At 41.0% G+C, this 13,640-nt stretch overlaps 1 protein-coding gene across 1 annotated transcript in view; it reads left to right on the top strand.

Moving 5' to 3' along the window:
- Window positions 1–13,640, top strand: part of nup188 (nucleoporin 188) — a 126,481-nt gene that overhangs the window by 14,664 nt on the left and 98,177 nt on the right. The window contains exon 2 of the mRNA XM_028809068.2: window positions 6,420–6,474. Within this exon, the coding sequence (XP_028664901.1) occupies window positions 6,420–6,474 (55 nt within the window). The remainder of the gene's footprint in view (window positions 1–6,419; window positions 6,475–13,640) is intronic.

Here is a 13,640-nt window from a genome sequence, read left to right as displayed (position 1 = left end):
CTCTAGGTTTATGTCTAATTCCCTTATAAAACAGTTGTATCTTCATGTCAGTCACAATAATGAACTAACACAGTCTCCTGTAACTAAAGACACACTGATTTTCAGAGAATGTTTGACCATAATGAATAAATCATTCAAACTGTGAAACTGAAGGTTGGAAAAAGTAAGTGACCCCTAAGATAATGACTTTTTAAAAAGCTCATTGCAGTCCGAATTTCGCACACCTGGAGTCCATTTAATGAGACGAGTTCAGAGGTGTGGCCTAGAATGACTTTGATGGATCAAACACTCTAAAGTTTGAGCTTTTGACAAGAAGCATATCCAGATGGGAATCACGCCTCACACAAAAGAGCTGTCTGAAGAGCTACGATCGAGAATTGTTCATCTACATACGGCTGGAAAGGGTTACAGAGTCATCTCAAAGATTTGAGATGTTCATGAGTCTATGGTTAGGCAAATTTTTTTTTTTGTATCAGTATGCTGCTGCTGGAGTTATGTGAATTTCCCCTTAGGATTAATAAAGTCTGTCTGTCTGTCTATCCATCTGTCCATCTATCCATCCATCCATCCAGTTTGGTATTGTGGGTGCCCTGCTAAGATGACCCCAAGAGCACAACGCAAAGTCAGCAATGACATAAAGACGAACCCCAGCATGACAGCAGAGGACTTGAAGAAGTCATCAGAACTGGCTAACATCTCAGTTCATGAGTCAACTATATGCAAAACATTGAACAAGAAAGGAGTCCCTGGCAGGACACCAAGAAGGAAGCCACTGCTATCAAAAAAGAACATTGCTGAAAGAGCACATGGACACTCCACAGCAGAACTGGGAAAATGTTTTGTGGAGTGATGAAACCAAAATTGAACAATTTGGGAGGAACAAGCAGAACTTGTATGGTGGAGGGAACATCATGATTTGGGCCTGCTTTGCTGCATCAGGGCCTGGACAGCTTGCCATCATTGAGGGGAAAATGAATTCACAAGTTTATCAACAAATTCTCCAGGATAATGTGAGGGTGTCTGTCTGTCAACTTAAGCTCAGAAGAGGCTGGGTGATGCAACAGGACAATGACCCGCAGCAAATCCACAGCACAATAGCTTCAGAAGAACAAACTCGGCCTTGTGGAGTGGCCCAGTCAGAGCCCAGATCTCAATCCTATTGAATGACTTGAAGAGAGAGAGCCATACACAGAAGACAACCAGAGAATATGGAAGAGTTACGGCAGTTCCAACCCCCAGCAGCCATAAGCAACCCCCCACCGATCTGCAGTTACAGGAAGCGCCTGGTTGAGGTCATCCTAAGGTTCACTTACTTTTTCCACTACCACTGTGAACATTGAATGCATTTGTAAAATAAAGACATGAAAGAGTAGAATTCTTTGTGTGTCACTGGCTGAAGCTCATTATGTATATCAGTACCTGTGACTTAGATGAAGACAAGTAAGCCCGTGATTCGCTAGCGAATCGGAAATCCAAGAATGGCAATCAGTTTCTGTTCCGTCTGATATCTGGATGGATGACATATCATGGAGGGTGGGTGCGTCTGGGGAAATGTCATTTAATTACATAAGCATATCTGTACTTCGTTTTGTGGAAACGTGATTCCGTTGCCTTTGCTGGCACCAACTGCTGGCAGAGTGGAGCACAGCAAGTTTAGTTTACAGGTTGTGGTGTTCGTGTGCCAGCCTTTGAGTCTGGGAAGCCACTGGGTTAAAGTCTGTGACCGTTGTGATCTATATTACTGGCACAGTGGATTAGAGCAAGTGTAGCTCACAGGTTGTGTTGTTTGGGTGCCACCTACTGACTCTGGGAAGCCGCTGCGTTTTGGGAAGCCGCTGCGTTTGACTCTGGGGTGGGCACAACGGCGCATTACGTTGTGTTATTTGGGTGCCACCTACTGACTCTGGGAAGCCGCTGTGTTTTGGGAAGTCGCTGCGTTTGACTCTGGGGCGGGCGCCGCCGCGTTTTGGGAAGCCGCTGCGTTTGACTCTGGACTCTGGGGCGGGCGCCAAACTGAATGACCGTTATGTGATCTAAATTACTGGCACAGTGGATTAGAGCAAGTCTAGTTTACAGGTGGTGTTGTTTGGGCGCCACCTACTGACTCTGGGAATCTGCCGCGTTTTGGGAAACCACAGCGTTTGACTGTAAAGATTGTGTTGTTCGGGCGCCACCTACTGACTCTGGGAAGCCACGCGTTTTGGAAAGCCGCTGCGTTTGACTCTGAACTCTGGGGCGGGCGCCAAAGCCGCAGTGCGCATGCGCCTCAGTGCGTCCGCCATGCATATATTAACTGTGGTTTAGTAAGATAGATCAGATCACTTTTTATGACCAATTTCTGCAGTAAACCAGATCATTCCGAAGGGTTCACATACTTTGACTGTAGGCATGGAGGTGGACAGTTTGACATCCGTGGCAGAGCGACGGGCGCTGAGCAGACTCCTGTCAATCATGGACAATCCACTGCCTCCACTAAACAATGTCATCTCCAGACAGAGGAGCAGCTTCAGTGACAGACTGCTGTCACCATCCTGCTCCACTGACAGACTGAGGAGATCGTTCCTCCCCCAAACTGTGCAACTCTTCAGTTCCACCCGGGTGGGGTGGGGTGGGGGGGGGGGGGGGGAGTAAACGTTAACATTATAGAAAGTTATTGTCTGTTTTTACCTGCATTTTTATTACTCTTTAATTTAATACTGTTTTTGTCAGTATGCTGCTGCTGGAGTATGTGAATTTCCCCTTGGGATTAATAAAGTATCTATCTATCTATCTATCTATCTATCTATCTATCTATCTATCTATCTATCTATCTATCTATCTATCTATCTATCTATCTATCTATCTCTCTCTCTATTATATAGTGCCTTTCATCTATCTATCTATCTATCTATCTATCTATCTATCTATCTATCTATCTATCTATCTATCTATCTATCTATCTATCTCTCTCTCTCTCTATTATATAGTGCCTTTCATCTATCTATCTATCTATCTATCTATCTATCTATCTATCTATCTATCTATCTATCTATCTATCTATCTATCTATCTATCTATCTATCTATCTATCTATCTATCTATCTATCTATCTATCTATCTATCTCTATCTATCTATCTATCTATTATATAGTGCCTTTCATATCTATCTCTCTATCTATCTCTCTAGAAGGACTGAGCTAAATTTGTGGTGATTTGTGCACCGTTTGCTGTGCTGAATTGGAAAAGAAGAAAACAAAAAGCGTGAACTTGAGCAAGTGTGCCTCTTGTGTCTGTCTGTGCCTGGTTAAGCGCTGGTACAGCACCATCTATTGTCACAACGCCTACAGAATTTCATTTTGTCAATAAAAGATGAACGGATATAGCTATACAGTAGTGTAACTGTACCAAAATTAACACTTTAATGTAGACCATTAGGCTGCAGCATGTCTGGTTATGTGAGAGCTTAGTGTAAAGGTTTTTTTTTTTAAAGGGATGCAAAAATTGGTATCCAAATCAGCTGATCCAGTGTCTTGACATCGGTGCTCGGTATCGGCCCAAATTCTAACACACGTCATCAGAGCAGCACTTGGTGGTTTTGCTGTACTTCAGTGCTTCACAGGTTGTTATAGCGTACATTCTAATGTACTGCTCAATGCTCATTTCAGACTTGAAATATTTATGAAATTTAAACTAAATCTATTTATCTCTTTATTTTATCAATAGAAAATGCCAGAAATAATACATATTTTAATTGATTTACAGTAAAAAGCAAACTGAAGTTACCCAAAGGACTGTGTCTTTTGCTAAGAAGTACAGTGAATCGTAAACGTCTACACACAATCTGTTAAAATGGCAGGTTTGTGTGATGTACAAAAAAATGAAACCAAAATGAATCATGTCAGAACATTCAACACCTTTATCATAAATGTGCAACATTTACAAAGAAGGTACAAAGAATGTAAAACAAATCAGAAAGGGGAAGAAAAACAGTCAAAATCAAAAGCCGGGTTGCATAAGTATAGTTAATGATGTGGCTGTGTTCAGAATCAACTGTGATTGCCCTCAGATCAAGTTCAGCTCTTCCTTTAGGGTTATCCTGACATCATCTTAGTGTAAAAGCCGTGGTCTGTCAAGAGCTTTCAAAAGATAACCAGGATTTCATTGTTGAAAGGTATCAATCCAGGAGAAGGTACTTGGAGCACATTGAGGGCAGTTATCAACAAAGATGACACAACGGTGGCTCTACCAAGAACAGAATTGATTAGAAGACGGGGAGAAAACTGGTCAGGGAGGCTGCCAAGAGACTTTAATGGCAATATTAACCCTTAAACCGCCACATACGTGGGGGTTAATGCACCCCTGGACGCCAAATACTTTTTAAGTAAACGTCACAATTCACAAAGAAAATGTGAAATTTTAATGGAACACATTTTTTTCATGCAAAGAGCATCACAGTTACTGCAACACTCATCATTTTACACCCTGCCAATGAACTGTAAAAACTGTTAAAAAAAAAAAAAAAAACACTACTGGAACAATCTATTATTCTATGTACAAGGTGTAACTGATGCCATTGATGAAATTCAGTAAGTCACCGAGCCAACTGCGCTTGAACTGGCAGCACAAAGAGGCCAATGCCGATGCTGGCAGGCTAGTCTAGTGCAGCGGCTCAATCCCAGGGACAGTGAGGCTGCAGTGCTGCCAGGGGCCGGGAGTTGTCATGAGCTGGTTGCTCAACGAATATACGGCACTGACTGATCAGCTCCAGCGTGCTGGCAAATTGCATTGGGAAATGACTATAGCTGGTTCCGGCAGTTTAAGGGTTAAAGGAGCTGCACAACTTCCTGGCGAGTACTGGTTGCTGCCAACGTGTGATAACAATCTCTCGTATTCTTCAAATGTCTGGGCTATGGGGTAGGGTAGCATGACAGAAGCCTTGTCTCATGAAGAAGAATATCCAGACATGGCTAGATTTAGCAAAAAGATCCACCAGGTCTCCCAAAACCATGTGGAAAAATGTCAGACCAAGGCTGAACATTTTGGCCATAATTCCAAAAGATATGTTTGGGACAAAAACAACATGGCACATCACCAAAAAAAAAAACATACCCATGGGGAAGAATGGTGGTGGCAGCATCCTGATTTGGGCCTACTTCAGCTAGAAATGGGGCTTTAGTCAAACTGTAAGTGATCATGTATGGCTCCAAATACCAGGGGATATCAGGCATCTGACAGGAAGCTGGAGATAAGAGGAATTTCACCTCTCAGCATGACCACAACTCCGAGCAGGCATCCACATCATCAAAGGAATGGCTTCACCAAAAGAAGATCAACCTTCTGGAATGGCCCAGACCTGTGCACAGGAGAGGCACTCGCAATTGGGTGGAAAATATGACCAAGTCAAGATGTGCCAAGGTGACAGACCTAAAATCAGAAGGTGCTTCAACAGTGTGTTAGTTTAGGGTGGGCACACAGTTACGCTGGCAGATTTTTTTAAATATTTGTTTTCTCCTTTTGGGTGGCACGGTGGCGCAGTGGGTAGCGCTGCTGCCTCGCAGTTCGGAGACCTGGGGACCTGGGTTCACTTCCCAGGTCCTCCCTGCATGGAGTTTGCATGTTCTCCCCGTGTCTGCGTGGGTTTCCTCCCACAGTCCAAAGACATGCTGGTTAGGTGGATTGACGATTCTAAATTGGCCCTAGTGTGTCCTTGGTGTGTTTGTGTGTGTCCTGCGGTGGGTTGGCACCCTGCCCGGGATTGGTTCCTGCCTTGTGCCCTGTGTTGGCTGGGATTGGCTCCAGCAGACCCCCGTGACCCTGTGTTCGGATTCAGCGGGTTGGAAAATGGATGGATGGATGGATGTTGTCTCCTCCTTTGTACAGGTGGTAATTTCACTATAAAGCTGGGGAAAGTCCTGACACTCTTGACGTTGGGTTCATTTATTTACATCACAAAAACCTGTCATTTTAACAGGGATGTTGTGTAGACTTTATATCTTTAGTTAATGTTGTTCCTTTTTGGGAATGGAGTGGGATTAGCGAATGCTGGTGTTAAGACTGACGCTTTGAGAAATCACTTTGGCCACAAGTGCACTTTTTTTTTTTTTTTAGTCCACACACAACATGGTTGTGTTTCAAGCAGTGACATAAGTTGCTTGTGTTCGGTTTAATCTCTGCAACATTTTTTCAACGAAAGCAGTTACTGGATATGGCGACTGTGATAAGGTGCTGCTGTGTTTGTTTTTTATACAGACATGAGCAAAATTGTTTGGGTGGGAGCATCTTATTGTTGTTATCAGTTAATTTTCAACATATCACCCAGTTCTAATTCCTTGCAAATGTGTTTATTTGTTTGTCTGTTATTTGTCTTCAGTAGTTGTTTGTGTCATTTGTTACATCTTCAGTTACACTTGATATTTACAGTGCCTTGTTTTTCTTTTCTAGGAGTAGCAGAGAGTTTTGGACAATCCTTCTGGGGAGATCAGCACTAAGGGAACCAGTATGTACACTGTTTACTATAATAAATGATCACTATCTACAACTGTGGTTCTTAATTTGTATGACTCCAGTCACCCCCTAGCCCCCCCATGATACCCCCTCTTGTACAAGTGGGAGTTCAGGGTGATGTTCAAACTACAAGAAGTGACAGTTCAGGGTGATGTTTATAGATGGGTGCAGAATTAGCTCAGACACAGGAAGCAGAGGGTGATAGTGTGAGGAACCTCATCAGAACTGGCTGATATCAAGAATGTTAACCAGCAGGGGGCAGTGCTGGGGCCTCTGCTGTTATTAATATATATATATATATATATATATATATATATATATATATATATATATATATATATACTAGCAAAATACCCGCGCTTCGCAGCGGAGAAGTAGTGTGTTAAAGAGGTTATGAAAAAAAAAGGAAACATTTTAAAAATAACGTAACATGATTGTCAATGTAATTGTGTTGTCATTGTTATAACTGTTGCTGTCTTTTATATATATATATATATATATATATATATATATATATATATATATATATATATATATATATATAATATACACACACACATAAACATTTATATACATATACATATATATACATATCTACATATACACATCTACATATACCGGTATATACACACATACATAAACACACACATAAGACTTACTGACTGAAACGGGCTTTCATTGACAATCATGTTACGTTATTTTTAAAATGTTTCCTTTTTTTTTCATAACCTCTTTAACACAGTACTTCTCCGCTGCGAAGCGCGGGTATTTAGCTAGTATATATATATATATATATATATATATATATACATATACACACATACATGCAGTTTTAATAACACAGAAATCAATATAAACATTAACATCATTATCATATGAGAATATGAAGTAATATATAAGAAGCACATTTCATATAAATATAAATTATTAAACAGTAAAATCTTCTGTAATTTGCTACCGTGGCAATTTGTGTGTCTGTCCAGGATTTTAAATGACCTGTAGCTCGCAAACCGTTTCACCTATACACTTGAAATGTGGTACACATATAGTACGTCACGTCTACTATCCGCTTTATGGGTGATGATCGTTTTACTCTTTTTATCTTTATTTTATTTTATTGTAGAATCAACTCCTATCTGCGCACAGCAGGGCAGCCATGGGCGGATGCGTATGGTGTATTCACTCCATGTTATCGTGCATTGCGCTGTCACTGGTATTTTGATAAAAGAATTTGAACAACATATAAGAAGCGTATAAATTATTAAACAGTAAAACATTAACATTTAAGAAGTAAAGTTACATGAAGTACTACTGCAGTGCCTTCGGGTATACCTCATTTTTTGTTTGCCCATTACATGCTTAAATGTATACATTTTTTGGTGCACCTACCCGAGAACACGCGACATATAACCGAGCGTGGGAGAAGCATGGATTTTAAACACGCGTTGAGTTGATCTGCTGGTCTCCCTCGTGGAATAACTGGTAATGTTTGACTAAAATCTACAGCGAGTAAAACGACATTACCTCCTATTTTTTTTTTACGATCTCTGAGATCTTGCTTTTTTCGGTTCAAGGCTTCATAAGCTCTTTTATGTTGTATGGTGTACTTATCCCAAACCATCATCTTTGAATGTTGCAAGACTTTCGCCTTGTATGTAGATCGGGGTAATTACATTCATTGCATTCCTAGTCTGAATCACAATGTGATTGTATGGGTGGTTACCTGGCACTGTACGGTTGCCACCCGTCCTTTAAAATACGGAATCGTGCCGCGTTTGAGAATGAAATTGCGCGTCCCGTTTTGAATCAATACTGGACGGGATTTATCCCGTATTTTTTTTATCATTTTTTTTTTTAAAGCAGCGTCTCATGCAAATCATCCCACACGCATTTTATGAAGATGCCTCCTTTCCTACTTTTGATTGGGTAATACTTGATGTCATCGTTAGTTTGATTGGTGTTTTTAACTGTCCAGTGAGGAGGGCGTGTCTTTTAAGTAGAGTCTGCAAAGTGTTGGCACTGAGATGTGGCGTCAGCGCCATAGTTGAAGCCCCTAACGTTGCGGTCAGCAAGTCGGCTAACATCCGCCATGTGCCGTCTTTCAGTTGCGAGAAGCAGATCATAGAATGGTTGAAACTGTTGCCCCTAACGTTGTGCCACGGCGTGTGGTTCGTTTATACCTCGTGTCTTCTCATTAAACTTTTATCTCGCGAATATGTTATTGCAATCCGCAGCGGGAGCGTTTCTATAAACTTAATTTAAACTTACGTTTTACACCGTGCTTTGTTTCCCTTATGAACATGCTTGTATGCTTAACTCGCTCCGTTCTCAATTGTTTAATTAATTTTTTGCTCTTCGCTGTTTGCGGCTGTTCCTCCATTTCCCCCTACTTCGTTCTTTTATCTCGCGAATATGTTATTGCAATCCTTAACGGGAGCGTTTCAATAAACTGATTGAAAATAGTTTTGCATTTACCTTTTTAGTAAAAGGCGAGCTTTTAAGCCTGAGAAATCACCCCATAAATGCACACGTTTAATTGCACATGTGTTAATATGTATGGAACGTCAGTTACCTTTGTTCCCGCGTTTGATAAAAGGTGAGCTTTTAAGCCTGAGAAATCACCCCGTAAATGCACACGTGTAATTGCACATGTGTTAATATGTATGCTTACACAGTATTAAAAGACAGTCAAAAATTAACGTCATTTACCTTCGTTCCCGCGTGTGACTCGTGCTGTAAATCTCTTCCTTGTTTTTAGTTCACGTGATTACGTAGGAGGCGTGATGACGCGATACGTGACTCCGCCTCCTCCATTACAGTGTATGGACAAAAAATATGTTCCAGTTATGACCATTACGCTTTGAATTTCGAAATGAAACCTGCCTAACTTTTGTAAGTAAGCTGTAAGGAATGAGCCTGCCAAATTTCAGCCTTCCACCTACACGGGAAGTTGGAGAATTAGTGATGAGTCAGTCAGTCAGTCAGTCAGTGAGTGAGTGAGTCAGTCAGTGAGGGCTTTGCCTTTTATTATTATAGATATATATATATATATATATAAATGATTTAGATAGGAATATAAGGAACAAGCTGGTTAAGTTTGCAGATGATACCAAGATAGGTGGATTAGCAGATAATTTGGAATCCGTTATATCATTACAGAAGGACTTGGACAGCAGACGGGTTTGGGCAGATGAAATTTAATGTCAGTAAATGTAAAGAATATCACATAGAGTCTTCAATTTTGTTGGGTTATAAATTGATCTATTTGTATGGAATGATTACAATGAAAATTAATAAAATAAAAATATAAAAAAAAAAAAAAAAGAATATCACATAGGAAGTAAAAATGTGAGGTTTGAATACACAATGGGCCGTCTAAAAATCGAGAGTCCACCTTAATGAGAAGGATTTAGGAGTCATAGTGGACTCTAAGCTATCGACTTCCAGAGAGTGTTCAGAGGCCGTGAAGAAGGCTAACAGAATATCCAGCTATATAGCGCCTTGAAGTGTGGAGTACAAGTCCCAGGAGGCTCTGCTCAGGCTTTATAACACACTGGCGAGGCCTCATCTGGAGTCCTGGGTGCAGTTTGGGTCTCCAGGCTACAAAAAGGACATAGCAGCACAAGAAAAGGTCCAGAGAAGAGCGACCAGGCTGATTACTGGGGGGCTACAGGGGATAAATTATGAGGAAAGATTAAAAGAGCTGAGCCTTTACAGTTTAAGCAAAAGAAAACGGTGACATGATTGAAGTGAAGTTAAAATGTTAAAAAAACATTTAAAAAAATGTTAAAATGATGAAGGGAATTAGTCCAGTGGATCAAGACGGTGACTTTAAAATGAGTTCATCAAGAACACGGGGACACCGTTGGAAACATGTGAAGGGTACGATAGACACTTGAAATAAGCAACCAAGTAGCGTGGTAGACAGTAAGACTTTAGGGACTTTCAAAACTCAACTTAAAAAAAAAAACAAGTGGATAGGACTGGCGAGCTTTGTTGGGCTGAATGGCCTTTTCTCTTCTAGATTGTTCTAATGTTCTAATTTGCTGCAAACTTGACAAAGGTGCCTGTTTTTGAACTTTCTTTTATTCATTCATTTTTAACCTCTTATCCAAGATTGGGGCATTTTTGTCAGTCATAGCAGTGATGCCTATTGTCCCTTTCCCAAGCCACATTTGGCAATTCATACTGTGGGATCCCATGGCATTTCCAGGCCATTGGGGAGATACAATCCTCCCAGTGAGCCCTGGGCCTTCCCTGTGGTCTCCTCTCATCTGGTCCTGCCCATAAAACCTCCTCTATGAGGTGTCCCAGAGACATCTTTATCAGATGCCAGAACCACATCAATTGGCTCCTCTCAATGAGAAGGGTTAGCGGCTCAACTCTGAGCCTCTGCCATATGTTTGTGCTTCTTACCCTATCTCTAAGGGAGAGCCCAGTCACCCTGTGGAGAAAGCGAATTTCGTCCTTGTGGTCATTACCCAAAGTTCATGACCATAGGTGAGGATAAGGATGTAGATGAACTTGTAAATTGAGAGCTTTGCCTTCTGTCTTCGCTCCTTCTTCACCACTACAGATTGGTGTAGTGACCGCACTACTGCGCATGCTCCTCTGCTTGTGGTCTTCACCTGGTGTCGAGCTCCAGGTCATGCCACTGCCATCCCTCTTCATACTCAACTTTTAAACTCACTGCAGTTTCTGCACCTCCACCCAGTCGACACTGACCCTGTTGCTGTTTCTCCAAAAATCACTTGAGCTGCCATTTCAAGTTGATGCGCTCACCACCGCACCTGCCAACTCTTCCAAAACAAAAGCCCCCCTCTCCAGCCCAGTCATTTCTTTTTATTTCACCCAATCAAGGTGTAAGTCTTTTGGATGTTTCGTTAGTGTACATGACAGGCTGTTCTCTGTGATCCTCTGTGCCTGCCTCGCCAGAGCCAAGTGTCTTGTAGTCCCCAGGCTGTATCCTGGCCTAGGTGCTACAGTATTTTGTAAATTGATTAAGTGGTCCACACTGTACAGTTGTGCTTGAAAGTTTGTGAACCCTTTAGAATTTTCTATATTTCTGCATAAATATGACCTAAAACATCATCAGATTTTCACTCAAGTCCTAAAAGTAGATAAAGAGAAACCAGTTAAACAAATGAGACAAAAATATTATACTTGGTCATTTATTTATTAAGGAAAATGATCGAAAATTACATATTTGTGAGTGCCAAAAGTATGTGAACCTTTGCTTTCAGTATCTGGTCTGACCCCCCTTTGTAGCTTTAACTGCAACTAAACGTTTCCGGTGACTGTCGATCAGTCCTGAATTTTCACCCATTCCTCCGTACAGAACAGCTTCAACTCTGGGATGTTGGTGGGTTTCCTCACATTAACTGCCCTCTTCAGGTCCTTCCACAACATTTCGATTGGATTAAGGTCAGGACTTTGACTTGGCCATTCCAAAACATTAACTTTATTCTTCTTTAACCATTCTTTGGTAGAACGACTTGTGTGCTTAGGGTCGTTGTCTTGCTGCATGACCCACCTTCTCTTGAGATTCAGTTCATGGACAGATGTCCTGACATTTTCCTTTAGAATTCTCTGATATATAATTCAGAATTCATTGTTCCATCAATGAAGGCAAGCTGTCCTGGCCCAGATGCAGCAAAACAGGCCCAAACCGTGATACTACCACCACCATGTTTCACAGATGGGATGAAGTTCTTCTGCTGGAATGCAGTGTTTTCCTTTCTCCAAACATAATGCTTTTCATTTAAACCAAAAAGTTCTATTTTGGTCTCATCTGCCCATAAAACATTCTTCCAATAGCCTTCTGCTTTATCCACGTGATCTTCAGTAAACTGCAGACGAGCAGCACTGTTTTTTTTTTTTTTTTTTTTTTTTTGGAGAGCAGTGGCTTTCTCCTTGTAACCCTGCCATGCACACCATTGTTGTTCAGCATTCTCCTGATGGTGGACTCATGAACATGAACATTAGCCAATGTGAGAGAGGCCTTCAGTTGCTAAGAAGTTACCCGTGGGATCCTTGGTGACCTCACCGACTACTACACGCCTCGCTCTTGGAGTGATCTTTGTTGGTCGACCACTCCTGGGGAGGGTAACAATGGTCTTGAATTTCCTCCCATTTGTACACAATCTGTCTGACTGTGGATTGGTGGAGTCCAAACTCTTTAGAGATGGTTTTGTAACCTTTTCCAGTCTGATGAGCATCAACATCTCATTTTGTGAGGTCCTTAGAAATCTCCTTTGTTCGTGCCATGATACACTTCCACAGACATGTGTTGTGAAGAGCAGACTTTGATAGATTGCTGTTCTTTAAATAACATGGGGTGCCCACTCACACCTGATTGTCATCCCATTGATTGAAAACACCGGACTCGAATTTCACCTTCAAACTAACTGCTAATCCTAGAGATTCACATACCTTTGCCACTCACAAATATGTCATATTTGAACATTTTCCTCAATAAGTAAATGACCAAGTATAATATTTGTGTCTCATTTGTTTAACTGGTTTCTCTTTATAATAATAATAATAATAATTCATTACATTTATATAGCGCTTTTCTCAGTACTCAAAGCGCTATCCACACAGGGAGGAACTGGGAAGCGAACCCACAATCTACCAGTCTCCTTACTGCAAAGCAGCAGCAGCACTACCACTGCGCCTTATCTACTTTTAGGACTTGAGTGAAAATCTGATGATGTTTTAGGTCATATTTATGAAGAAATATAGAAAATTCTAAAGGGTTCACAAACTTTCAAGCACAACTGTAACTTGATTTTTAATGAGTATTTTGCTGCTAACTTGCGTTCCCCCGATTGAGAACCTCTGATCTACATTACCTCCTGTTTTTCTGTAAAAGCTTATCCATTTTTGCTGATTTCTCATTAATTAGATTATACTAGATAAACTTTATTAATTCCATGGGTGTAGAGAAAAGCCAAGCAAAATGACACCTTTTATTGGCTAACTAGAAAGATTACAATATGCAAGCTTTCGAGGTAACTCAGGCCCCTTCTTCAGGCAAGGTGTAATTAATTCCATGGGGAAATTCAGATACACACAGCAGCAGAAAGATAAAAAAAAAAAAATAAAGAATGCAGACTCACAAGACAAATAATACGGCAAATCAATCATTCAATTGAT

This window comes from Erpetoichthys calabaricus, chromosome 9, assembly GCF_900747795.2.
Source record: "Erpetoichthys calabaricus chromosome 9, fErpCal1.3, whole genome shotgun sequence".
Lineage (NCBI taxonomy): Eukaryota > Metazoa > Chordata > Cladistia > Polypteriformes > Polypteridae > Erpetoichthys > Erpetoichthys calabaricus.
The sequence above is the reverse complement of the archived record's forward strand: the minus strand, read 5'-3'. Positions and strand labels throughout refer to the sequence as shown.